Source organism: Danio rerio, chromosome 9 (genome assembly GCF_052040795.2).
Source record: "Danio rerio strain M-AB ecotype USA chromosome 9, GRCz13ab, whole genome shotgun sequence".
Lineage (NCBI taxonomy): Eukaryota > Metazoa > Chordata > Actinopteri > Cypriniformes > Danionidae > Danio > Danio rerio.
The window spans coordinates 23,070,444-23,096,652 of record NC_141029.1 but is presented as its reverse complement, the minus strand read 5'-3'; the positions used below and the strand labels follow the sequence as shown (position 1 = coordinate 23,096,652).

General features: G+C 38.8%; 1 protein-coding gene across 3 annotated transcripts in view; it reads right to left on the bottom strand.

The window, feature by feature from the left end:
- pla1a (phospholipase A1 member A) overlaps nt 1–21,305 on the bottom strand; it is a 35,172-nt gene extending 13,867 nt beyond the window's left edge. The window contains exons 1-10 of one of the 3 annotated variants that reach the window (XM_087266013.1): nt 20,916–21,305; nt 19,129–19,351; nt 18,668–18,845; nt 18,116–18,224; nt 17,031–17,132; nt 16,566–16,658; nt 16,285–16,470; nt 14,194–14,283; nt 13,303–13,411; nt 13,037–13,192 (exon numbers count right to left, since the gene is read on the bottom strand). In XM_087266013.1, coding sequence (XP_087122139.1) covers nt 13,037–13,192; nt 13,303–13,411; nt 14,194–14,283; nt 16,285–16,470; nt 16,566–16,658; nt 17,031–17,132; nt 18,116–18,224; nt 18,668–18,845; nt 19,129–19,351; nt 20,916–20,976 — 1,307 coding nt within the window. In that variant the 5' untranslated portion in view covers nt 20,977–21,305. Of the gene's footprint in view, nt 1–13,006; nt 13,193–13,302; nt 13,412–14,193; nt 14,284–16,284; nt 16,471–16,565; nt 16,659–17,030; nt 17,133–18,115; nt 18,225–18,667; nt 18,846–19,128; nt 19,352–20,915 lie in introns of all 3 variants that reach the window. The other 2 variants (XM_087266012.1, NM_207056.1) reach the window with 2 other exon arrangements.
- Between the last annotated feature and the right edge of the window lie 4,904 nt (nt 21,306–26,209).

The window sequence follows — 26,209 nt, the reverse complement described above, 5'->3', positions numbered from 1 at the left end:
TGTGGCTAAGTTATGAGCCAAACTTCCTTCTGCCAGCAGGTGGCGCTATGACTGACTCAATATTGTTATGTAGATGTGTTCAGGAGAGGAATTTTATCAACCATGTGAAGTTTCAGGCAGATCAGACATTGTGTGGTGTAGTTATAAGGACTTCCTGTTCCATGGCGAAGCGTTGAGGTTTGTCATGCCGCCACGGACACGCCCCTCTGCAAAAACTCTAGATCTTCACAATATATCATCGCTAGAGCTTTGAAATGACACCCCTCAAATTTGGTGCTGATACGATAAAGTTTGTAGGAGTTTGTTACAGTGTAAAACATGTCATTTCCTGTGGCCAGCAGGTGGCGCTATTACTGTATCTGGACATCGGCATGTAAACATGTTCAGGTCAGGAATGTTATCAGAGGTGTGAATTTTGAGGCAGATCGGATAATGCATGCCTGAGTTATAAAGACTTCCTGTTTTGTGGCGAATCGTCAAAGTTTGCGAGGCCGCTACGGACACGCCCATCGATATAAACTCTAAAGCTTCGCAATTTAACATCGCCAAGGCCTTTAGATGACAAAACCCAATTTTCGTGTCGATTGGATAAAATCCCTAGGAGGAGTTCGTTAAAATACAACTCCTGGAAATGGCAAAAACGCCACTTTTTCGCCGAAGGAAGTTAATAATATCTGACTTCCTGTTGGGTTTAAGATATGGCTCCAAGAGACTTTTTCGTATGTTTTGGCGTGTTTGAGGTGTGTGCCAATATTCGTGCATGTGCATGATTCGTAGCTCTGGGGCTCGTCCGTTTAATTTTTGTAGGTGGCGCTGTGGAGTCATTTTGCCACGCCCACTTCAATATTGTTATGGGGATGTGTTCAGGAGAGGACTTTTATCAACCATGTGAAGTTTCAGGCAGATCGGACATTGTGTGGTTGAGTTATAATGACTTCCTGTTCCATGGCGAAGCGTTGAGGTTTGTCATGCCGCCACGGACACGCCCCTCTGCAAAAACTCTAGATCTTCACAATATATCATCGCTAGAGCTTTCAGATAACACCACTCAAATTTGGTGCTGATACGATAAAATTTGTGGGAGGAGTTTGTTACAGTGTAAAACATGTCATTTCCTGTGGCCAGCAGGTGGCGCTATAACTATATCTGGATATTGGCATGTAAATGTGTTCAGGTCAGGACTCTTATTAAACGTGTGAATTTTGAGGCAGATCGGGTGATGCATGCCTGAGTTATAACGACTTCCTGTTTTGTGGCGAATCATCAAAGTTTGCGAGGCCGCCACGGACACACCCATCGACGAAAACTCTAAAGCTTCGCAATTTAACATCGCCAAGGCCTTTAGATGACAAAAGCCAATTTTGGTGTCGATCGGATAAAATCCCTAGGAGGAGTTCGTTAAAATACAACGCCTGGAAATGGCAAAAACGCCACTTTTTCGCCGCAGGAAGTCAAAAATATCCGACTTCCTGTTGGGTTTGAGATATGACTCCAAGAGACTTTTTCGTATGTTTTGGTGTGTTTGAGGTGTGTGCCAATTTTCGTGCATGTGCGTGATTCGTGGATCGGGGGCTCGTCCGTTTAATTTTTCTAGGTGGCGCTGTCGAGTCATTTTGCCACGCCCACTTCCGAAGCCCATAACAAACGTAAATTTTCGCCACTTCTGAGGCGTGTGCAAAGTTGCGTGAGTTTTCGGGCATGTTTAGCCCCTCAAAACCGCGATTCATTCCGCGGAAGAAGAAGAAGAAGAAGAAGAATAATAATTAAAGCTGCAAGCAGCGATGATAGGGACCTCGCACCCGGGCTCACCGCCGCCCGGTGGCCTCAGGATGACAGAAATCAGTGAACAATAATATCTTAAGCTGATATATATAAAAAACTTGAGAAAATCACAGATTTATGCCAAACTTCCTTCTGTCAGTAGGTGGCGCTAGGACTGTGACTCAATATTGCAATGTAGATTTGTTCAGGAGATAAATTTAATCAACCATGTGAAGTTTCAGGCTGATTGGACATTGTGTGGTTAAGTTATAAGGACTTCCTGTTTCATGGCGAAGCGTTGAGGTTTGTCATGCCACCACATACACGCCCCTCTGCGAAAACTCTAGATCTTCACATTATATCATCGCTTGAGCTTTCAGATACACAACCAACCAAATTTGGTGCTGATATGAAAACATTTGTGGGATGAGTTTATTACTTTGTAAATCATGACATTTTCTGTGGCCAGCAGGTGGCGCTGTAACTGTATCTGGATATCGGCATGTAAACTTGTTCTGGTCTGGACTTATATTAAACATGTGAATTTTGAGGCAGATCGGATAATGCATGCCTGAGTTATAATGACTTCCGGTTTTGTGGCGAATCGTTAAAGTTTGCGAGGCCGCCACGGACACGCCCATCGACAAAACCTCTAAAGCTTCGCAATTTAACATCGCCAAGGCCTTTAGATAACAAAACCCAATTTTGGTGTCGATAGCATAAAATCCCTAGGAGGAGTTTGTTAAGATACAAAGCCTGGAAATGGCAAAAATGCCACTTATTTGCCGCAGGAAGTTAAAAATATCCGACTTCCTGTTGGGTTTGAGTTATGGCTCCAAGAGACTTTTTCGTATGTTTTGGCATGTTTAAGGTGTGTGCCAATTTTCGTGCATGTGCATGATTCGTAGATCAGGGGCTCGTCCGTTTAATTTTTATAGGTGGCGCTGTCGAGTCATTTTGCCATGCCCACTTCATTATTGTTATGAGGATGTGTTCAAGAGATGACGTTTATCAACCATGTGAAGTTTCAGGCAGAGCTGACATTGTGTGCTTGAGTTATAAGGACTTCCTGTTCCATGGCGAAGCGTTGAGGTTTGTCATGCCGCCACGGACACGCCCCTCTGCGAAAACTCTAGATATTCACAATATATCATCGCTAGGGCTTTCAGATAAAACAACCCAAATTTGGTGCTGATACGAAAAAATTTGTGGGAGGAGTTTGTTATGATGTAAAACATGTCATTTCCTGTGGCCAGCAGGTGGCGCTATAACTGTATCTGGATATCGGCATGTAAACGTTTTCAGGTCAGGGCTCTTATCAAACGTGTGAATTTTGAGGCAGATCGGATAATGCATGCCTGAGTTATAACGACTTCCTGTTTTGTGGCGAATCGTCAAAGTTTGCGAGGCCGCCACGGACACGCCCATCGACGAAAACTCTAAAGCTTCGCAATTTAACATCGCCAAGGCCTTTAGATGACAAAACCCAATTTTGGTGTCGATCGGATAAAATCCCTAGGAGGAGTTCGTTAAAATACAACGCCTGGAAATGGCAAAAATGCCACTTTTTCGTCGCAGGAAGTCAAAAATATCCAACTTCCTGTTGGGTTTGAGATATGGCTCCAAGAGACTTTTTTGTATGTTTTGGCATGTTTGAGGTGTGGGCCAATTTTCGTGCATGTGCGTGATTCGTGGATCGGGGGCTTGTCCGTTTAATTTTTCTAGGTGGCGCTGTCGAGTCATTTTGCCACGCCCACTTCCGAAGACCATAAAAAACGTAAATTTTCGCCACTTCTGAGGTGTGTGCAAAGTTGCGTGAGTTTTCGGGCATGTTTAGCCCCTCAAAATCGCGATTCATTGGAGAGAAGAATAATAATAATAATAAACGGAGCAATTCCAATAGGGCCTTGCACCGTTCGGTGCTCGGTCCCTAATAAACGGAGCAATTCCAATAGGGCCTTGCACCGTTCGGTGCTCGGTCCCTAATTAAAGCTGCAAGCAGCGATGATAGGGACCTCGCACCCGGGCTCACCGCCGCCCGGTGACCTTACGATGACAGAGAACAGCGAACAATAATAATATAAGCCAATATATTTAAAAAAAAACTAAGAAAATCACAGATTTATGCCAAACTTCCTCCTGTCAGCAGGTGGCGCTATAACTGTGACTCAAGATTGGCATTTAGATGTCTTCAGGAGAGGAATTTAATCAACCATGTGAAGTTTCAGGCACATGGGACATTGTGTGGCTGAGTTATAAGCCAAACTACCTTCTGCCAGCAGGTGGCGTTATGACTGACTCAATATTGTTATGTGGATGTCTTCAGGAGTGGACTTTTATCAACCATGTGAAGTTTCAGGCAGATAAGAGATTGTGTGGAGATTGTGTTATAAGACAAACTACATTCTGCCAGCAGGTGGCGCTATTAAAGACTCAATATTATTATGTAGATGTGCTCAGGAGAGGACTTTCATCAACCATGTGACATTTTAGGCAGATCTGACATTGTGTGGCCGACTTACAAGCCAAACTTCCTTCTGCCAGCAGGTGGCGCTATGACTTTGACTCAATATTATCATGTAGATGTGCTCAGGAGAGGACTTTCATCAACCATGTGAAGTTTCAGGCAGATCGGACATTGTGTGGCCGAGTTACAAGCCAAACTACCCTCTGCCAGCAGGTGGCGCTATGACTGACTCAATATTGTTATGTAGATGTGTTCAGGAGAGGACTTTTATCAATCATGTGAAGTTTCAGGTAGATCGGACATTGTGTGGTTGAGTTATAAGGACTTCCTGTTCCATGGCGAAGCGTTGAGGTTTGTCATGCCACCACAGACACGCCCCTCTGCGAAAACTCTAGATCTTCACAATATATCATCGCTAGAGCTTTCAGATAACACCACCTAATTTTGGTGCTGATACGATAAAATTTGTGGGAGGAGTTTATTACTCAGTAAATTATGTCATTTCCTGTGGCCAGCAGGTGGTGCTGTAACTGTATCTGGATATCGGCATGTAAACGTGTTCAGGTCAGGACTCTTATCAAACGTGTGAATTTTGAGGCAGATCGGATAATGCATGCCTGAGTTATAACGACTTCCTGTTTTGTGGCGAATTGCAAAGTTTGCGAGGCCGCCACGGACACGCCCATCGACGAAAACTCTAAAGCTTCGCAATTTAACATCGCCAAGGCCTTTAGATGACAAAACCCAATTTTGGTGTCGATCGGATAAAATCCCTAGGAGGAGTTCGTTAAAATACAACGCCTGGAAATGGCAAAAACGCCACTTTTTCGCCACAGGAAGTTAAAAATATCCGACTTCCTGTTGGGTTTGAGATATGGCTCCAAGAGACTTTTTCGTATGTTTTGGTGTGTTTGAGGTGTGTGCCAATTTTCGTGCATGTGCGTGATTTGTGGATCGGGGGCTCGTCCGTTTAATTTTTCTAGGTGGCGCTGTCGAGTCATTTTGCCACGCCCACTTCCGAAGCCCTTAACAAACGTAAATTTTCGCCACTTCTGAGGCGTGTGCAAAGTTTCGTGAGTTTTCGGGCATGTTTAGCCCCTCAAAACCGTGATTCATTCCGCGGAAGAAGAAGAAGAAGAAGAAGAAGAATAATAATTAAAGCTGCAAGCAGCGATGATAGGGACCTCGCACCCGGGCTCACCGCCGCCCGGTGACCTTACGATGACAGAGAACAGCGAACAATAATAATTTAAGCCAATATATAAAAAAAGATCTAAGAAAATCACAGATTTATGCCAAACTTCCTTCTGTCAGCAGGTGGCGCTATAACTGTGACTTAAGATTGGCATGTAGATGTCTTCCGGAGAGGAATCTTATCAACCATGTGAAGTTTCAGGCACATGGGACATTGTGTGGCTGAGTTATAAGCCAAACTACCTTCTGCCACCAGGTGGCGCTATGAAAGACTCAATATTATTATGTAGATGTGTTTAGGAGAGGACTTTCATCAACCATGTGACATTTTAGGCAGATCTGACATTGTGTGGCCGAGTTACAAGCCAAAATTTATTCTGCCAGCAGGTGGCGCTATGACTCTGACTCAATATTATTATGTAGAAGTGCTCAGGAGAGGACTTTCATCAACCATGTGAAGTTTCAGGCAGATCAGACATTGTGTGGTTGAGTTATAAGCATTTCCTGTTCCATGGCGAAGCGTTGAGGTTTGTCATGCCACCACAGACACGCCCCTCTGCAAAAACTCTAGATCTTTACAATATATCATCGCTAGAGCTTTCAGATGACACCACTCTATTTTGGTGCTGATACAGGAAAGTTTGTGGAAGGAGTTTGTTACAGTGTCAAACATGTCATTTCCTGTGGCCAGCAGGTGGCGCTATAACTGTAACTGGATATCGGCTTGTAAACCTGATCAGGTCAGGACTGTTATTAAATGTGTGAATTTTGAGGCAGATCGAATATTGCATGCCAGAGTTATAAAGACTTCCTGTTTTGTGGCGAATCATCAAAGTTTGCGAGGCCGCCACGGACACACCCATCGATGAAAACTCTAAAGCTTCGCAATTTAACATCACCAAGGCTTTAAGATGACAAAACCCAATTTTGGTGTTTATCAGATAAAATCCCTAGGAGGAGTTCGTTAAAATACAACGCCTGGAAATGGCAAAAGGGCCACTTTTTCGCCACAGGAAGTTAAAAATATCCGACTTCCTGTTGGGTTTGAGATATGGCTCCAAGAGACTTTTTCGTATGTTTTGCCATGTTTGAGGTGTGTGCCAATTTTCGTGCATGTGCGTGATTCGTAGGTCGGGGGCTCGTTTGTTTAATTTTTCTAGGTGGCGCTGTCGAGTCATTTTGCCACGCCTACTTCAATATTGTTATGTGGATGTGTTCAAGAGATGACGTTTATCAACCATGTGAAGTTTCAGGCAGATCGGACATTGTGTGGTTGAGTTATGAGGACTTCCTGTTCCATGGCGAAGCGTTGAGGTTTGTCATACCGCCATGGACACGCCCCTCTGCGAAAACTCTAGATCTTCACAATATAATATCGCTAGAGCTTTCAGAGGACACCACTCAATTTTGGTGTTGATACGATAAAATTTGTGGGAGGAGTTTATAACTCCGTAAATCATGTCATTTCCTGTGGCCAGCAGGTGGCGCTGTAACTGTATCTGGATATCGGCATGTAAACGTGTTCAGGTCAGGACGCTTATCAAGCGTGTGAATTTTGAGGCAGATCTGATAATGCATGCCTGAGTTATAACGACTTCCTCTTTTGTGGCGAATCGTCAAAGTTTGCGAGGCCGCCACGGACACGCCCATCGATGAAAACTCTAAAGCTTCGCAATTTAACATCGCCAAGGCCTTTAGATGACAAAACCCAATTTTGGTGTCGATCGGATAAAATCCCTAGGAGGAGTTCGTTAAAATACAACGCCTGGAAATGGCAAAAACGCCACTTTTTCGCCGCAGGAAGTTAAAAATATCCGACTTCCTGTTGGGTTTGAGATATGGCTCCAAGAGACTTTTTCGTATGTTTTGGCATGTTTGAGATGTGTGCCAATTTTCGTGCATGTGCGTGATTCGTGGATCGGGGGCTCGTCCGTTTAATTTTTCTAGGTGGCGCTGTCGAGTCATTTTGCCACACCCCTTTCCGAAGCCCATAATAAACGTAAATTTTCGCCACTTCTGAGGCGTGTGCAAAGTTGCGTGAGTTTTCGGGCATGTTTAGCCCCTCAAAACCGCGATTCATTCCGGAGGAGAATAATAATAATAATAATAATAATAATTAAAGCTGCAAGCAGCGATGATAGGGACCTCGCACCCGGGCTCACCGCCGCCCGGTGACCTTACGATGACAGAGAACAGCGAACAATATTAATTTAAGCCAATATATAAAAAAAAGATCTAAGAGAATCACAGATTTATGCCAAACTTCCTCCTGTCAGCAGGTGGCGCTATAACTGTGACTTAAGATTGGCATGTAGATGTCTTCCGGAGAGGAATCTTATCAACCATGTGAAGTTTCAGGCACATGGGACATTGTGTGGCTGAGTTATAAGCCAAACTACCTTCTGCCAGCAGGTGGCGTTATGACTGACTCAATATTGTTATGTGGATGTGTTCAGGAGCGGACTTTTATCAACCATGTGAAGTTTCAGGCAGATCAGAGATTGTGTGGAGACTGTGTTTTAAGACAAACTACATTCTGCCAGCAGGTGGCGCTATGAAAGACTCAATATTATTATGTAGATGTGTTTAGGAGAGGACTTTCATCAACCATGTGACATTTTAGGCAGATCTGACATTGTGTGGCCGAGTTACAAGCCAAAATTTCTTCTGCCAGCAGGTGGCGCTATGACTCTGACTCAATATTATTATGTAGATGTGCTCAAGAGAGGACTTTCATCAACCATGTGAAGTTTCAGGCAGATCAGACATTGTGTGGCCGAGTTACAAGCCAAACTACCTTCTGCCAGCAGGTGGCGCTATGACTGACTCAATATTGTTATGTGGCTGTGTTCAGGAGAGGACTTTTATCAATCATTTGAAGTTTCAGGCAGATCAGACATTGTGTGTTTGAGTTATAAGGAATTCCTGTTCCATGGCGAAGCGTTGAGGTTTGTCATGCCACCACAGACACGCCCCTCTGCAAAAACTCTAGATCTTCACAATATATCATCGCTAGAGCTTTCAGATGACACCACTCTATTTTGGTGCTGATACGGGAAAGTTTGTGGGAGGAGTTTGTTACAGTGTCAAACATGTCATTTCCTGTGGCCAGCAGGTGGCACTATAGCTGTAACTAAATATCGGCACGTAAACCTGATCAGGTCAGGACTGTTATTAAATGTGTGAAGTTTGAGGCAGATCGAATAATGCATCCCTGAGTTATAAAGACTTCCTGTTTTGTGGCGAATCATCAAAGTTTGCGAGGCCGCCACGGACACGCCCATCGATGAAAACTCTAAAGCTTCGCAATTTAACATCACCAAGGCTTTAAGATGACAAAACCCAATTTTGGTGTTTATCAGATAAAATCCCTAGGAGGAGTTCGTTAAAATACAACGCCTGGAAATGGCAAAAGCGCCACTTTATCGCCACAGGAAGTTAAAAATATCCGACTTCCTGTTGGGTTTGAGATATGGCTCCAAGAGACTTTTTCGTATGTTTTGCCATGTTTGAGGTGTGTGCCAATTTTTGTGCATGTGCGTGATTCGTAGATCGGGGGCTCGTCCATTTAATTTTTCTAGGTGGCGCTGTCGAGTCATTTTGCCACGCCCACTTCAATATTGTTATGTGGATGTGTTCAAGAGATGACGTTTATCAACCATGTGAAGTTTCAGGCAGATCGGACATTGTGTGGTTGTGTTATAAGGACTTCCTGTTCCATGGCGAAGCGTTGAGGTTTGTCATACCGCCACGGACACGCCCCTCTCCGAAAACTCTAGATCTTCACAATATATCATCGCTAGAGCTTTCAGATAACACCACTCAATTTTGGTGTTGATACGATAAAATTTGTGGGAGGAGTTTATAATTCCGTAAATCATGTCATTTCCTGTGGCCAGCAGGTGGCGCTGTAACTGTATCTGGATATCGGCATGTAAACGTGTTCAGGTCAGGACGCTTATCAAGCGTATGAATTTTGAGGCAGATCTGATAATGCATGCCTGAGTTATAACGACTTCCTGTTTTGTGGCGAATCGTCAAAGTTTGCGAGGCCACCATGGACACGCCCATCGATGAAAACTCTAAAGCTTCGCAATTTAACATCGCCAAGGCCTTTAGATGACAAAACCCAATTTTGGTGTCGATCGGATAAAATCCCTAGGAGGAGTTCGTTAAAATACAACGCCTGGAAATGGCAAAAACGCCACTTTTTCGCCGCAGGAAGTTAAAAATATCCGACTTCCTGTTGGGTTTGAGATATGGCTCCAAGAGACTTTTTCGTATGTTTTGGTGTGTTTGAGGTGTGTGCCAATTTTCGTGCATGTGCGTGATTCGTGGATCGGGGGCTCGTCCGTTTAATTTTTCTAGGTGGCGCTGTCGAGTCATTTTGCCACGCCCACTTCCGAAGCCCATAACAAACGTAAATTTTCGCCACTTCTGAGGCGTGTGCAAAGTTGCGTGAGTTTTCGGGCATGTTTAGCCCCTCAAAACCGCGATTCATTCCGCGGAAGAAGAAGAAGAAGAAGAATAATAATAAACGGAGCAATTCCAATAGGGCCTACGCACCGTTTCGGTGCTCGGTCCCTAATTAAAGCTGCAAGCAGCGATGATAGGGACCTCGCACCCGGGCTCACCGCTGCCCGGTGGCCTCAGGATGACAGAGAACAGCGAACAGTAATAATTTAAGCCAATATATTTTAAAAAGCTGAGAAAATCACAGATTTATGCCAAACCTCCTCCTCTCAGCAGGTGGCGCTATAACTGTGACTTAAGATTGGCATGTAGATGCCTTCAGTAATGGAATTTAATCAACCATGTGAAGTTTCAGGCAGATCGGATGTTGTTTGGCTGAGTTATAAGCCTATCTACCTTCTGCCAGCAGGTGGCGTTATGACTGACTCATTACTGTTTTGGGGATGTGTTCAGAAGAGGACTTTTATGAGCTATGTGAAGTTTCAGGCTGATCGGACTTTGTGTGGTTGAGTTATAAGGACTTCCTGTTCCATGGCGAAGCGTTGAGGTTTGTCATGCCGCCACGGACACGCCCCTCTGCAAAAACTCTAGATCTTCACAATATATCATCACTTAAGCTTTCAGATAACAACCCACCAAATTTGATGCTGATACGAAAAAATTTGTGGGAGGAGTTTATTACTCTGTAAATCATGACATTTCCTGTGGCCAGCAGGTGGCGCTATAACTGTATCTGGATAACGGCATGTAAACGTGTTCTAGTCTAGACTCTTATTAAACATGTGAATTTTGAGGCAGATCTGATAATGCATGCCTAAGTTATAATGACTTCCGGTTTTTTGGCGAATCGTCAAAGTTTGCGAAGCCACCACGGACACGCCCATCGACAAAAACTATAAAGCTCCACAATTTAACATCGCCAAGGCCTTTAGATGACAAAACCCAATTTTGGTGTCGATAGCATAAAATCCCTAGGAGGAGTTCGTTAAGATACAACGCCTGGAAATGGCAAAAATGCCACTTATTTGCAGCAGGAAGTTAAAAATATCCGACTTCCTGTTGGGTTTGAGATATGGCTCCAAGAGACTTTTTCGTATGTTTTGGCGTGTTTGAGGTGTGTGCCAATTTTCGCGCATGTGCATGATTCGTAGATCAGGGGCTCGTCCGTTTATTTTTTATAGGTGGCGCTGTCGAGTCATTTTGCCACGCCCACTTCATTATTGTTGTGTTCAGGACAGGACTTTTATCAACCATATGAAGTTTCAGGCTGATCGGACTTTGTGTGGTTGAGTTATGAGGACTTCCTGTTGCATGGCGAAGCGTTGAGGTTTGTCATGCCGCCACGGACACGCCCCTCTGCAAAAACTCTAGATCTTCACAATATATCATCGCTAGAGCTTTCAGATGACGCCACTCAAATTTGGTGCTGATACGAAAAAATTTGTGGGAGGAGTTTGTTACAGTGTAAAACATGTCATTTCCTGTGGCCAGCAGGTGGCGCTATAACTATATCTGGACATGGGCTTGTAAACGTGTTCAGGTCAGGACTCTTATTAAACGTGTGAAATTTAAGGCAGATCGGATAATGCATGCCTGAGTTATAACGACTTCCTGTTTTGTGGCGAATCGTCAAAGTTTGAGAGGCCGCCACGGACACGCCCATCGACGAAAACTCTAAAGCTTCGCAATTTAACATCGCCAAGGCCTTTAGATGACAAAACCCAATTTTGGTGTCGATCAGATAAAATCCCTAGGAGGAGTTCGCTAAAATACAACGCCTGAAAATGGCAAAATCGCCACTTTTTCGCCGCAGGAAGTACAAAATGTCCGACTTCCTGTTGGGTTTGAGATATGGCTCCAAGAGACTTTTTCGTATGTTTTGGTATGTTTGAGGTGTGTGCCAATTTTCGTGCATGTGCGTGATTCGTGGATCGGGGGCTCGTCCGTTTAATTTTTCTAGGTGGCGCTGTCGAGTCATTTTGCCACGCCCACTTCCGAAACCCCTAAAACCCAGCCATTTACACCGCGTTTGGTGTGTGTGCAAATTTTCGTGAGTTTTCGGGCATGTTTAGACCCTCAAAAGTGCCCCGATTGGGGGCGGAATAATAATAATAATAATAATAATAATAATAAAAAACGGAGCAATTCCAATAGGGCCTACGCACCGTTTCGGTGCTCGGTCCCTAATAAACAGAGCAATTCCAATAGGGCCTACGCACCGTTTCGGTGCTCGGTCCCTAAATATTTGGTGGAATAACCCAAATTGTTTTAACTAAAAAAAGAGAATATTTTTATTTGACACTTGAAAGAAATATATATTTAAATTATATATAAATGTATTCATAGAAAAAAGCTAACTGTATTCAAATTATAGGTGGGCATAGATTATTTTTTTATCTAGATTAATATCACTGTAATCTTGGAATTAATCTAGATAAAATGGCTCATTTGGATTCTGCCGAAGGCATTCAGAATACATGTGCTACCTAAATAATGACTAAAAGTAAGTCTTTGAGAACGGGTTTCTCAAGCCTGGTGGCGAATTAGACCAGGGGCTCATCTCCTGTTTCCAAAATGCATCACAAACTGCTTGAGAAACTGTTCTACTATGATAATTGGTGATGAAAATAAATGATGTTCAATAAGATGTACTTGTGTTTACTAACTGTTTATTCAGTTAAACATGAATTTTGAACTGTAGGAATACAAAAGCTTGAAACAGCGATTTTGATTACCTTAATATGACTAAAGTCATAACTGAACTAAACAGAAATGTAACTAAGACGTGTGGAGTATGTATATATTAGTGGCATTATTGAGGTAAACACCGCAATCAAACTATTACCGTCTTACCGTATTACGTATATTCGGTCAGGTATACATACATAATCCATGCTAAAATATCAAGGTGAAAGTCATCATAGCTTGCGTAGATTAGACCCAGCTTCCAACCCAACTTTGAGAACAGATTAACGGCTATATTTTTTTAAAATCGCCCTATAAGAGTCATACGTTAACGCAGCACATTTACGCCAATAACGGCCCACCACTAATTAATATCTATACTTAATAAATCCTGTAAATCCAAAGAAACTGTAATATATGAAACACTTGATCAGAATTAGTTCAGAGGAATTGTACCTGGTTTGAGGGATTTCAGAGATGCAAATATACTCAAAATGAATGTCTCCTTGTCTGTAGAATCGACCTCCAGTGTTTATCAGCTGCATTGAGTCAATTTTACACAGCTGCTCAGGGTGTGCAGCCACCGTTTTATACCTTGTTTCGTCTGTATATCTGAAATATTCATGTACAAACTTATTCATGCATGTGACTTGAAGACTTGGTTGAATGTTTAATGAATGAACACAAACCAAAACTGGCAAAACTCAAAACACAATACCCACAGTTTGAGATTGAGCTCCGTCTCAGGATGTCCAATGGATTTCAGAATGAGCTGAACCTCTGCAGTTTTGTCTAAACGGGAAACGTTTAACTCCACAAGGATGTGATGTGCTGAAAAAAAAAGGTGAATTACTAGGTGCTGTATTTTTAAAGTGACCCTATTATGGGTTTTTGAAAATGAACTAGTGGCTATGTGAAACTATAGTTTGAAAGAATAAAGGTTGGTGATGCAGTGGCCCAGTATGTAGTGCTGTCAGCTCATGACAAGAAGGTCGCTGGTTCGAGTCTCGGCTGGGTCAGTTGGCGTTTCTGTGTGGAGTTTGCATGTTCTCCCTGCCTTTGCATGGGTTTCCTCCGGGTGCTCCGGTTTCCCCCACAGTCCAAAGACATGCAGTACAGGTAAATTGGGTAGGCTAAATTATCCGTAGTGTATGAGAGTGTGTGTGAATAAGTGTGCGTGGATGTTTCCCAGAGATGGGTTGCGGCTGGAAGAGCATTCGCTGCGTAAAAACGTGCTGGATAAGTTGGCGGTTAATTCCACTGTGGCGACCCCAGATTAATAAAGGGACTAAGCCAACAAGAAAATGAATGAATGAATGAATGAATGAATGAATGAATGAATGAATGAACGAACGAATGAATGAATAAAGGCTTTCATGAGTGTGAACGTTCAATCATTTTCTCCCTGGTAAAAATATTCTACACAAAAATCAGCCAACAGGTTTTAGAAAACTAAGAAGTCAGGGAAGTTCTCTTTTAGTTTCATTACAAAACGTTTACAAATTATCAATACAAGCCTGAATATGTAACAATTTCTATATACAGTGTATACAATTTTTAACAAAGTGTGGACCCGATTTTTAATATGACATTAAGTTCAAACTCGTACCCACCACAGAATGGACCTGAAGCAGTGGTCAGCAGATAAACCTTCTCTTGATTTGGCAGGGGAGTCGCTGTTATCCCACTGTTCTTCAACAAGCCTAAACAGACACATTTTAGAAACAGGTGGAAAATGAGCACACTTGAGCATCAAAGACTTGTGTCGTCAATCACTAAACAATGTTATCCCTGTGTTGCATAATCAGCCTCCATTTATACTTTTTCCACAGATGGAACAAAGCACATAAGTACACACACACAATCACACACGCACAAAAAACTCAAGCCTGACAGCACACCTTAAAAAACTAGAACCTCAAGGTTATAAACATGCAAGGTTAAATTGAAATGCTAAACCCAGATTCAGTATTCTTCCCATTTTCATCCTCTTTATGCAGAGATTTTTAAACCACAAAAATTTAAAGATTTGTGCTATAAGGGTTAAAAAAATCCTTTGCATATTTTAAATTAATTAATTAATTTCAAAAGTTTCTCATAAATTTAAAGGCCACATTATGTTTTTTTTTCATTTTCTATGTAATATTGCTTATTGAACATGAAAAAAGTCTTTGACTGTCTCTGTTGTCCTGTTTTCTTCCAGAAATGTCCATGTCCATGTATCCCCAATTTAAATAATTATTAGCCAACGCATGCCCAAGGAAATTGAGTTGCTTGTGTGTGTGTGTGTGTGTGTGTGTGTGTGTGTGTGTGTGTGTGTGTGTGTGTGTGTCCGTCCGTGTGTCCTATACATTCTAAATACTAAGTGTTTCAAACAAAAAAGAGACAAATTAAATGTATAAGTATCTAAAAAATGACTCATGCCTTAAATATCATAGATAAAACCAACAATATGTGAACTGTGAAGGTGAGTGGCTTTAACATGACAACATCCAGTTGACCGTCAGCTTGATGTGTAACAGACTTAAAACACAATCTTAAAAAGACACAGGATTTTGAAGAGCAGCAGCTCATTTGCATTTAAAAACCCCACAAACAGTCGCTGCCAAAGGCTACGGATTTGCACTTCGGGGATCCCAAGTTTTGAGTCATGGCTTGAGGACCTTTTCTGATCCAATCCCTGTCTCTCCAACTATGCATCCTTTCTAAATACTGCCCTAATAGAGGCAAAACCACAAAAAAATCGTACAAATGAAAACGTCACTTTTTTCCCTACTACCCATTGACAGCGTGGTAAATCAAATGATCCACAAAGTAATTGAACTAAAACCTTAAATAATTATGTGGACACCTTTGATTTATAATATGATAAGGGTCAAATATGACCCATTCAGACACTTTTTAAAATATATATTTTAGAAGTTCATTAAAGGGATAGCTTACCCCCCCACCAAAAAAAAAAAACAAATTCATTCACCCTTGGAAGAAAAAACTTATGAGTATGCTGAAGATCTCAATGAAGAAGATTATTCAGTATAGCAGTCTCAAAGTACCAGCAGTACCCTGGGTTCATTCTTAACATTCTTAATTAAATGCATTTATTTTACACAGTTTTAGTTTACTACCTTTTCAATGTAAATGAAGTTGCTCCTATATAACAGCTGTGCTCTGTATGTTAATGCAATTTCGACACCCCATTGTCTCAGATGGTTTTCAGTAGGCTATCCCTCACCAATCCCTATTCTATGATTGGTAACCATTTGTTTAAGATGTGATCATCTCATATAATGCAGAGACAACAAACTGTTGACTTGTCTTCTCGACCATAATTCAGCCCTTTTAAGAAATGAACATCAACACACAATTTAGAGTGGACGTTTGGTTAAGGCACACTAATTTCTTACACCCTCCACCTCTTCTAAATCAGAGTTTCTTTTTTCTGTTCACAAAAGAAGATATTTTGAAAAAAAATGTGAGAACTGGTAGCCACTGACTTCCATCTTATTTGTTTCCTATTATGAATGTCAATGGCTACACATGGTTTCAACATTCTTCAAAATCTGATCTTTTTGAACAGAAAAACAAAAGACTCACAGCGGTGAATACATTTTCTATCCCTTTTACAGACTTGTATATCACAGATTTTGCCTTTAAACACTTTTAAAGATTTTTTTTCTTTAAATATTTCAGATTATTCAGATTACCTATCTGTGGGCACGTGCCATTGAAGGGGTCGTCACAGGTGATGCATTTTCCTGCCAGAAACTCCTCATAACCGGAGCAGGGAAAACCAATGAGTGGACAGGAGCCGTTCAGGGCACTCATGTAGACGTGCAGAGCCCTCATGTGGTCACAAATGACATACCCATACACTGGAAAGTAGATGAAAACTGACAACAAAGACAGATTCTCAGGTAGCATGACGCTACTGTTTGTTTGATTCAACTTAATCTCTCAGCATTTTGTCAGCATTTCGTCCACTTACTTGATGCAAACCTTGAGCGAGCACATCCAGCTTGATCCATTCCTCCATTTAAGAAGAAGTCCACATGCCCAACAGGAATGGATATCCCAAAATCTGGAGAAAGAGCAAGTTTTCAGTTCAAGGTGTGCATGATTTATAGAAGCTTACAGTCCCTTAAATCCAAAGTGTTTGCTTTTTCTTGAACTTCAGAATTTATATCTAACAATTCTGACTTTTCTTCTTAGAACTGCAAGTTGGAACAGCAAGTCTATAAAGGACAAAAGGCTTATGGAGAAAAAAAGGCAAAACTGATAAGAAAACAATTTTTTCTCAATGGTTATAAGGAAAAAAGTCAAAACTGATAAGCTTTTTTTCTCAATTTCTGGGGAAAAATCAGGATCATGTGACAAACTTAAATGCGAGACATAAAAATAATTTTTATACATAAAAACTGATGGGGGGGGGGGGGGTCTGATATACTCTTACAGTCAGAATCAGTGTGAATGGCCTCAACAAATAAGGCATCAGATGAATCCAAACGGTCAAACGGATCAGCACTCTTAAACATCGGGCCTGCTGGATCCAAACCTAAAGACCAAAAAATTAAAACATAGGCACTTTCATGATTTCACTAAAACACATTAATTTAGAACAAACAAAAAATGTCTTGTTTTCTTGTTACGGCTGTGTGGTGGAACAATTTGTCATTGTTTATCTGGAGTGCTTTCGTGGCCTTTGCTTTTGTATGAAAGCCTCATTCAGTGTGGTGCTGAGCTGGTCTTTGTTCTACTCATAAATCAAGCATCTTCAAAGTTCTAATCAGGACAAAATTAACAGGACACATGCTCTTATGACACGCTTTCTCATTACATAGAGTACCATCTGAAGAAAACCCAATGTGCATTATTCTTTCATTCATTTACCTTCAGCTTAGTTCCTTATTTATCAAGGGTCACCACAGCAGAACAAACTGCCAACTATTCCGGCAAATGTGTAATGCAGCGGATGCCCTTCTAGCCACAACCTAGTACTGGGAAACACCTATACACTCTTATATTCACACGCACTTAAGGACGATTTTGTTTACCCAAATCAACTATAGCTCATGTCTTTGAACTGTGGGTGAAACCAGAGCGCCCGGAGGAAACCCACGCAAACACAAGGAGAACATGAAAACTCCACTCCCTAATGTGGATTAGTGTTTGTAAATATTAAACCGCTACAAAAGTAAAAAAAAAAAAAGTCTACTTAATTTAAACAAATGGGACAGAATTTTGTTGTATAGAAGAAGATACAATTTCAGAGAAATAATATTGTTTTAAGGAATAATTAATCAATTGCCTATGAAAATTTTACAGGATTAAAACAGATATTGAACAATCCTAAAAAAGTGGTATCCTAGTGGTCATTCTTAAATTCTTAAAAGGTTGTTAAATTGAACAGGTTTTATGGTTTCAATTAACTGAACCTAATTTTGATCAAACTAAATGGACTTAAATAATTAAAACAGAGCAGAACATTTTAAACAGTAAAAGAAAATGAATACATTCCACCTTTAGTTATAACATTACCTGTGATTCGACCCAGCTTGCCATGAAATAAGGTCCCCACGAATCCAGACACGTGTGCTCCAAGACTCACACCAATAAAGTGAAATGATTCCAGCGTGCTTCCATATTTCTACAAAGAAAAAAAAGTTCCTCTCCACCATGAACTTTCTAGGCATTTACTGTGAGTTCACTGCGCAGAGGAGACTCTGCAAGCACTGTGCTTAGTATTTGCATGTCATGATTTTGCCAAGTATGATGTGATCCTGGATTAACATCTTTGTTGATCCTGAAACATCATTTTTGTTAAAAAAATGTAATCCATACTTATTCCTTACCTCTAAACCCAACCATAACTGTAAATTATTCCCAAAATCAGAGGGGATTAATAGTTGGATAACACTCATGTAGAAGTGCCTAAATCTAACCGTAAGCTTAAACTTAACATAAACAGTAAACATATCCCTTAATTTTGATGATTTGAATGTTGTTAAAAGATCAACATAGATGTTAATCCAGGACTATATCCAAATTATGACAATTAATGAATCTTGAACATAAAACAAAAATCTTTACCGTAAGCTGATTAATAAGCACCGATATCTGAACTGCAACTTCCTTGTAGTTCTCCACCACCAAGTTATAAGCAAAGGAGGCTCCATAGACCCAGTCCACCACCAGAACATTCACATCCTCTTCTCTCAGTAGAGCCTGAGCTAAACCACTCACCCAGGACGGTTTACTGCCTAGAGCCCTGAAAACACAGTGCAGAAAGAGGAACTGGTTTGCTAATTCTAAACACTGCTGACCGAACGTTTTACCTGAGAGAGTTTTCAATTTATTGCCATATCAGCTTCTATGGTTTTTTTAAATAGTAAAACCAGATGAAATTTAAAACACTTTATAAAAATATTTTTTCTACAATAATCAAAAATATAACAATAAAAAGCAAAGACTGCAAATAAATAATCCATACGATAAAAAGATCATTTTTTTAAGGTTTACTTTAGTACATGTTTGAAGGATTAATGCTTCACCTGTATCCATGAACAATGACTTTGGTGGGCAGTGACGAGTTGAAGTAAGCAGTGTGTTTCTGGGTGTGGTTAAGGCAGTCTTGTGTGAACAGACTGGCACAGTTGGCATTCTTTCGGGTCAACAGAAGGTACTGGACCTGAAGCTTGGTGGCCTGTCTGTATTCCAGCCAGGTGGTGTTGTTGAAGTCTGCACACTTGCTTGCAGACGCTTCCTCATCATCACCTGTTGAACGCATGGAAATGATAACATTTAACAAAAACAGCACATGAATAATCATCCACTAATAACCAAATGAATATTTGTTTTATATGAACCAATGATGAGTTGATGCATACTAATCAAAAGTTTGAGTAATATGTATTCATGTGAAAATAACCTCAACCTGTTATTTAATATATTTGGGGTAAATTTCACACATGAATTCATTTGTTTTCATATCGCAACTAAGGTTAATTCTTTATTAGTACACGTTTAAACTCATCATTAGTTCATATTGAAGTAATTTTTAATTTATGTATTAGTGCATGATTATTTATGTACTGTTATTGTAAAATGTTGCCTTTAGAAATTGGGGCAGAAGCTCATGAGTATGCCAGAAATAAATAAAGAGGGTGATACTCTTAAAAAAGTAATGACAATTTTAAAAATATAATCCAATAAAAGACGGCTATTTTACAAGGTAATCTATTTGGCATTGTTACTCATTTACTATTTTGGAATAAATATATGAAGCCTTGATGAGCAGAAGGAGCTTCTGACAAGGCTTTGTTTATATGATAAAAAAACTATAGTGAAATAATATTGCATTGCCTTTTTGATTATTTATTTAAAAACCAAATTAGAATAATTTATTTAGTATCATGTGGTTTTAAAAACTGATTAACATTTGGCTTTTTCTGTCACATTAAATTTAATGATGAAAATAGAAAACAGTTCTTTATTAAACAATATTTCCCAGAATTACCATTTTCATTTAAGTGCATTTTGGTTTGATGTGATAACAGGGTTTCTGCAGTTTCTTAAAGTCAAATTTAAGCCTTTTTAAGACCATTACGGATTACATTTTAGACTTATTTAGGGCTAAACACAAAGGATTTTTTTCTAATGGCTCAGTTACTTCTGTAAATAGCTTTTGTATTAATAAAAGATCATGTAAAGGAATGTGTTGCTTTAGTTTTCCTTCTCTGCTAAGGGAATTGAATAAGGAGAATTTGCTGTAAACTTTTCAAACAGTTGTTGTGAATTGCATCTCTTTATATATAAGTTTAGAACATAAGTTTGTTCTGTCGAAAATACAATTATCTTAAAGGGCTAATAATTTTGTCCCTAAAATATTTATGCAAAAAAAAAAAAAAAAAAACTGCTTTCATTCTAGCCAAAATAAAACAAATAAGACTTTCTTCAGAAAAAAAAAATGATCAGACATACTGTGAAAATTTTTTGCTCTGTTAAATATAATTGAGCAAATATTTAAAAAAGAAAAAAAATTCAAAGGGGGGCTATATATATATATATTTGTGTGTGTATGTATGTATAAAGTTTTGAGATGGATTAGTGGTGGTTAAGTGCTGGCCTGATTGGATAGCTTTACTTACATTGGAAAATTGAGACCTGTTTAAAATGACTGAAGACCTACGCAACCATTTAAGACTTTTTAAGGCCTAAAATTTAGTTTTTGAAATTTTAGACATTTTAAGATCTCGCAGAAACTCTGGATAACAGCTTACAATGGAACTTCCATAACTGCAGTTTTATTTTGTGTAATAATAAAAGAAAATAAACTTACCCAGAGCTGAAGTGACACACACCGACAAATAAACAAATGCCTTGATCCATTTCCAAGCCATGATTTTCTTGATCAACTGTATGAAATCTGATGTTTCTTGTTCGGGTGCAAAATCATTCTTACCAAATATTTTGCTCCTGTTCTTCAACTAGAAAACCTAAGAAGCCTGGAATCCACTTATTAGCCACCAAAATCTGTTACACAATGCCTGGTTATGAGAAAAATGCAACAATATCCGATTAAGCAAGATGAAGGGCCTTTCCTTCCATTCCCGGTGTGCTTTTATTGACCATGTCAGCATGTGGAGAAGTGGGGGAAATTAATTTCCAGCATCCACCCTGTCATGGCTTATGTAGCCAGTGGAGCTAAGCTTTAACTACGATGAAAAACAAATGGTTTGTCCGCTGCTCTGCAGCTGGTTGAGAGCCTATGACCTCATAGATGAAACGTTTAATTGTTTGTCCAGAGGCTGGACTTTGCCCACTTTAGCACAGCGTCCAGCCAATGCTCCCCCAGAAGAGGTTTAACTTGACTGAAAAGAAATGAACACAATCAATTGGCCCAAAATTATCATGATGAGCTCTTTGTTCAGAGTACTCCTTGACACTGAGGTATCTTCTGCAGACAAACTTCACAGGAATAAGTTACTCCTTCCAAACTTTTACTGTTTATAAAAAGCTTAAATACAATACAGGGCTAGCCTGTGACATTTTGAAGTATTCAGGCACAGTAAAATATATTTATTATGGATTACTGTAAAGACCTTTTGTCTTTTGTATAATGTACACACAGTGTTGTACATTTTCTATATATTTATTTGTCAGATTACTTTTGGACGTCCCATAGAAATTAAAAGCACTGTTTATTTCATTTAAACATGCAGTTTATGTAATTTATGTGTAGTGCGATGCACTTCCCTACAAAATCATCACAATCCGTAACTATATTATTTTACATAATAAAACAAAACTCGTTCCTAATAAAAACTATTTAAATAATCTGATAAAATTATTTCATACTGCATAGTTATGCAAATTTTCGCACATTCAGGTTTAACGTTAGTTAAATAATGACTTAACAGCCTCACACACAAGCCTTTTGGGCAAAATGCAGTCATAAAAAGAAAATTAATTGCGGAACAGTCAAAAGTATCTGACTGGGGACCCAATAGAGTGAAACACGAACTATTCAACGAAGTTGAGCGAACACAAACCCTATGATGTCACATATGCTAGCAAAAAAGTGGTTATCATACGATTTTTCCATAGGCTTGAAGGTTGCAAATAATAAGCTATGTGTTAAAACACAGCTCATTACACTTACAAGTTTCGTTCAGCCGGATAATCCTCACACAAAAATATAACTTTTAGCACTTTTGGATTTTAATTGCAAAAGCAAGAACTGAAAAGCTAACATTAGGCTATAAACGGACTACAGTGCCTTTGGGCGCTCGCCTGTGACGTCAGCACCACCTGGCTACAAACAACTTTTCAAGCTTATTTTGAGAAATATTTTTTATATTTTTATATAGTTTATTTGATTAGAATCCACGCTTTATAATATAAACAAATAAATACGTTAAAACACATAGACCAACGTGTCTTTTGGATATTTTTTGCGTAATAAATACATTTTGTTTTGCTTTACGGTTGTTGTAAAAGTTTTGAAACTATATGTATAAACGTGCCTACATAGTATTATCATAACTAAGACATTTCATAAGACATTTAAATAAGTGTATCGCTATAACAGTAACAGACGACAGAAAGTTCCTACAAGTTCCATCATGGACACAGAATATGGTGTAACACCGGCACCTCTGATATCTGATCCGGCATCCTCCCCTCTGCCCCCGTCTGCTGTTCACTTTCACTTTCCTCTGCGACTCCTATATACCCTCTTCCGCGACACCATACACACTCATTCACACACACATACACAACGGACAATTTACCAGCAGCACGTCTTTGGACTTGTGGGGAAAACCCACACGAACACGGCGAGAACATGCAAACTCCACACAGAAATGCCAACTGACCAAGCCGAGGCCCGAACTAGCGACCTTCTTGTTGTGTGGCTGTAGCAGTATTCCCCACGTAAACATTAAATAAAAGTTAAAAGGTTATTTTTATTTCATATATTAAGTTTTTAGTTACAATACCCCCAAAATAATTCTGCATTAACCCACAGATTATTTATTTATTTATTTATTTTTTTTTTACAAAAATACTTCTCAGAAAAAGCAAAAAATGTCAGCAGATTCTGTCTGGCCCTGAGTAAGTGGTGGTTCATTCTGCTGTAGTGACTACTGATAAACCGGACTAAGCTGAAGGAGAGTGAGTGAGTATTGTGCCCTTTTTTTTTTTTAAATTGAGTGAGATTCCTTTTTTTAAGTGAGATTTCTATGCTTGATTTCGTAGTTGCAAGATTTGGTGAGCTACAATCAGTAGGCCTACTGTGGTTATTTTCACAACACAATTCAGAAAATAAAATGCGTCTTGCAGGTTTATTCAGCATCTATGCTGGAAAATGACAGGGAAAAACACTTTGATGCCATACTGGCAGGAAAGATGCAGATACTTGTAAACATTCATCTCCATTGCATCAGCCTGCACACAGAATCTGCAGACATTTTGTTTTGCTGTTTCAGAATTTTGTAAAGAATCTTTGAAAATATGTGGAATGATTTTGGGAGTATATTAACAAAATACATGAAATTATTACATGAAATAAAGACAATTTTAAAATATTTTTTTCCTGTAATACCAAAGCTCATTTACAGTTTTTTTACAATTGCTATGACACTTTTTTCAATACATTTAACAAGTTTCCTAAACTCTTAACACGGTTAGCACAACATCCGTCTTCGTGGGCTATACAATTAACACATTTCTTGTTGCTTTGACACAAAATGCATCCAGTTAACACAAATTTAAAATGCTTGAACTACTTTTACACACAAACTCAATCAAGACCAAAACAGTGTAATTTCACAGTCCAATTTACAAATACTTTCACACAGAATGTCAGAACAGATAACACCATGATCTAAACACAACTTATAGGGTAAAGTCAAAGTGAATTGTAAATTGAAACACAAATATATATTCCCTGTATTTTATTACATTGCTAGTGAGAAAAAGCTTATTGCAGTTATGTGTTTGTGTGTGTGTGTGTGTGTGTGTGTATATATATATATATATATATCACAGATTATTCCCATTTAGGCACCACACTCATGGTTCACTCATGGCACACTCATGTGTTGAGGTTTTTCAAATTACATGATCATATTACAAAAAAATTTTCTAAAAGAGAACTCAGGAGGTTTTTGAAATTAACAGTGAGCGCAACTCCTCCACCAATTACGTCCAGGTATGGTTATGCAATACAGTGATTACTTTACTATGCACAGTGTGTTTTGCAGTAAACTACTCTATAAACCTGGCGTTAATTTTTACATACATTAGTTATACAGTACAGTAAAGCATTTAAACTGTGTCTAATTACTTTTAGAGAGTCATGGAGTTGGAGGTCAATCAAGTCCCACATGAAATTATCTATGTTGACGAGGCTGGCTTCAACTTGGCAAAAAGGCGACGCCGTATAGGAGAAACATAATAGGCCAAAGGGCCACCGTTACCATGCTTGGCCAGAGAAGAAGTCGGGCAAATGCAGAAGACCAGGCAGAATAGAAAATTACTTTGTTTTTAAATTATAATTGCGGTGCTTTTCTGTGTGTATATCTTGCTCATAAACTGTATATAACATGCAGTAAACTGTAACTTTTTTAAAGCTACTCTAAGATGGTCGTTCATTTTTTTCATTGAATTTCTGCAGCATAAGAAACAAAATGCATGCTGTACTAAACCCAACAGCACAAAAATGTAGAGAGTCTTCAAATATAAAGGCAGACCTGACATATCAAATAAAAATGCAGTTTCTGTAATGTCAGCTGATGATAGTGTTTTTATTGTCAGTGTGTTCTGATTGACTAAATGTTTCTGTTGGAAGAGTACATGTGTTAGTGTTTTGAACAATTATTTCATTTTAAAACATGTTTGCAGAGTTTTGTTAGACATGGTGTATTTTGTTCGTCTATTATTGTATTTTGAAAAGAAGTTTAGAGATTGAGTTTACATTGTGGGATTTTGAGCATGAGATTAACTGTTTTGCCAATTGTGTGTTTTAGGTGTGTTGCTGCGTTAAGAGTTTAGCAAACCTGTTAAATGTATTGAATAAAGTGTCATAGCCATTGTAAAAAACTGTAATTTAAGAAATATGTCAGAAATGGCCACTGGCAGGAATTCCCCAAAAGTAAATAAAGTACAGCTAAGAACCAGTAGGTAAAATAGCTGGATAAAAAATATTAAAACACATAAAAAGGTTCCAATTAGTTTCTACATTTGCTAATTTGCAGTTACCATTGTTTATAACATTTTTTTGTTATTGATTTGATTCAGGCATCTTAACATTGCTTGTAAAAACATTTTAAAGAATCACTTCTTAAACTTATGGAGAGATTGCTTGTTTCAAAACATTTTACCAAACATTTTTATTAACATTTTAAGAAATCGTACAATGAAGCAAACACATATTTTTGCAATCTAGAACATTTTAAATAATATCTTAATATGTTAAATAAATGCACTCATCTGTGCACAATATCCACAAAGGATAAAAGAAAAAGGAATGCAAGCAAAATAAAAATATCAGGATAGTTTAAAAGAAACAAATGTCTTATTATAATCAAATATTCAAAAGGATTTCATTAAATGCTCTACTTAGCATCTGTAAGAGTCAATATTTTGTTAAGAAACTTTTGTTTGTGAAAATAAAATTTTCTCATAGGAATAAGAAAATTTACAGTAGCTTATAGGAATTTCCTTTGGTTTTCAAAATAGCAAATCCTTGATGTGAAGCAAAACACCAAATCATCCCCATAAAATGATACCTTAAATTAAGAAATGTTCCTTTCTTACAAAAGGTGCATTTATCACATCACAAATCTTATATACCTATACAAAACGAAACAAAACAAAAAAATCATTCCCAAAAAATTATAATACATTGATGGATACGGTGCAAATAGCAACATATTATATAATAAATAATATATATATATATATATATATATATATATATATATATATATATATATATATATATATATATAAATAATTATATAATATATAAAATAAATGATATATTATATATATAATAATATATGTTTATAGGCCTTTGTGTGTCTGTCTGTGTGTGAAAATATATAATACAATAAATACAAAAATACA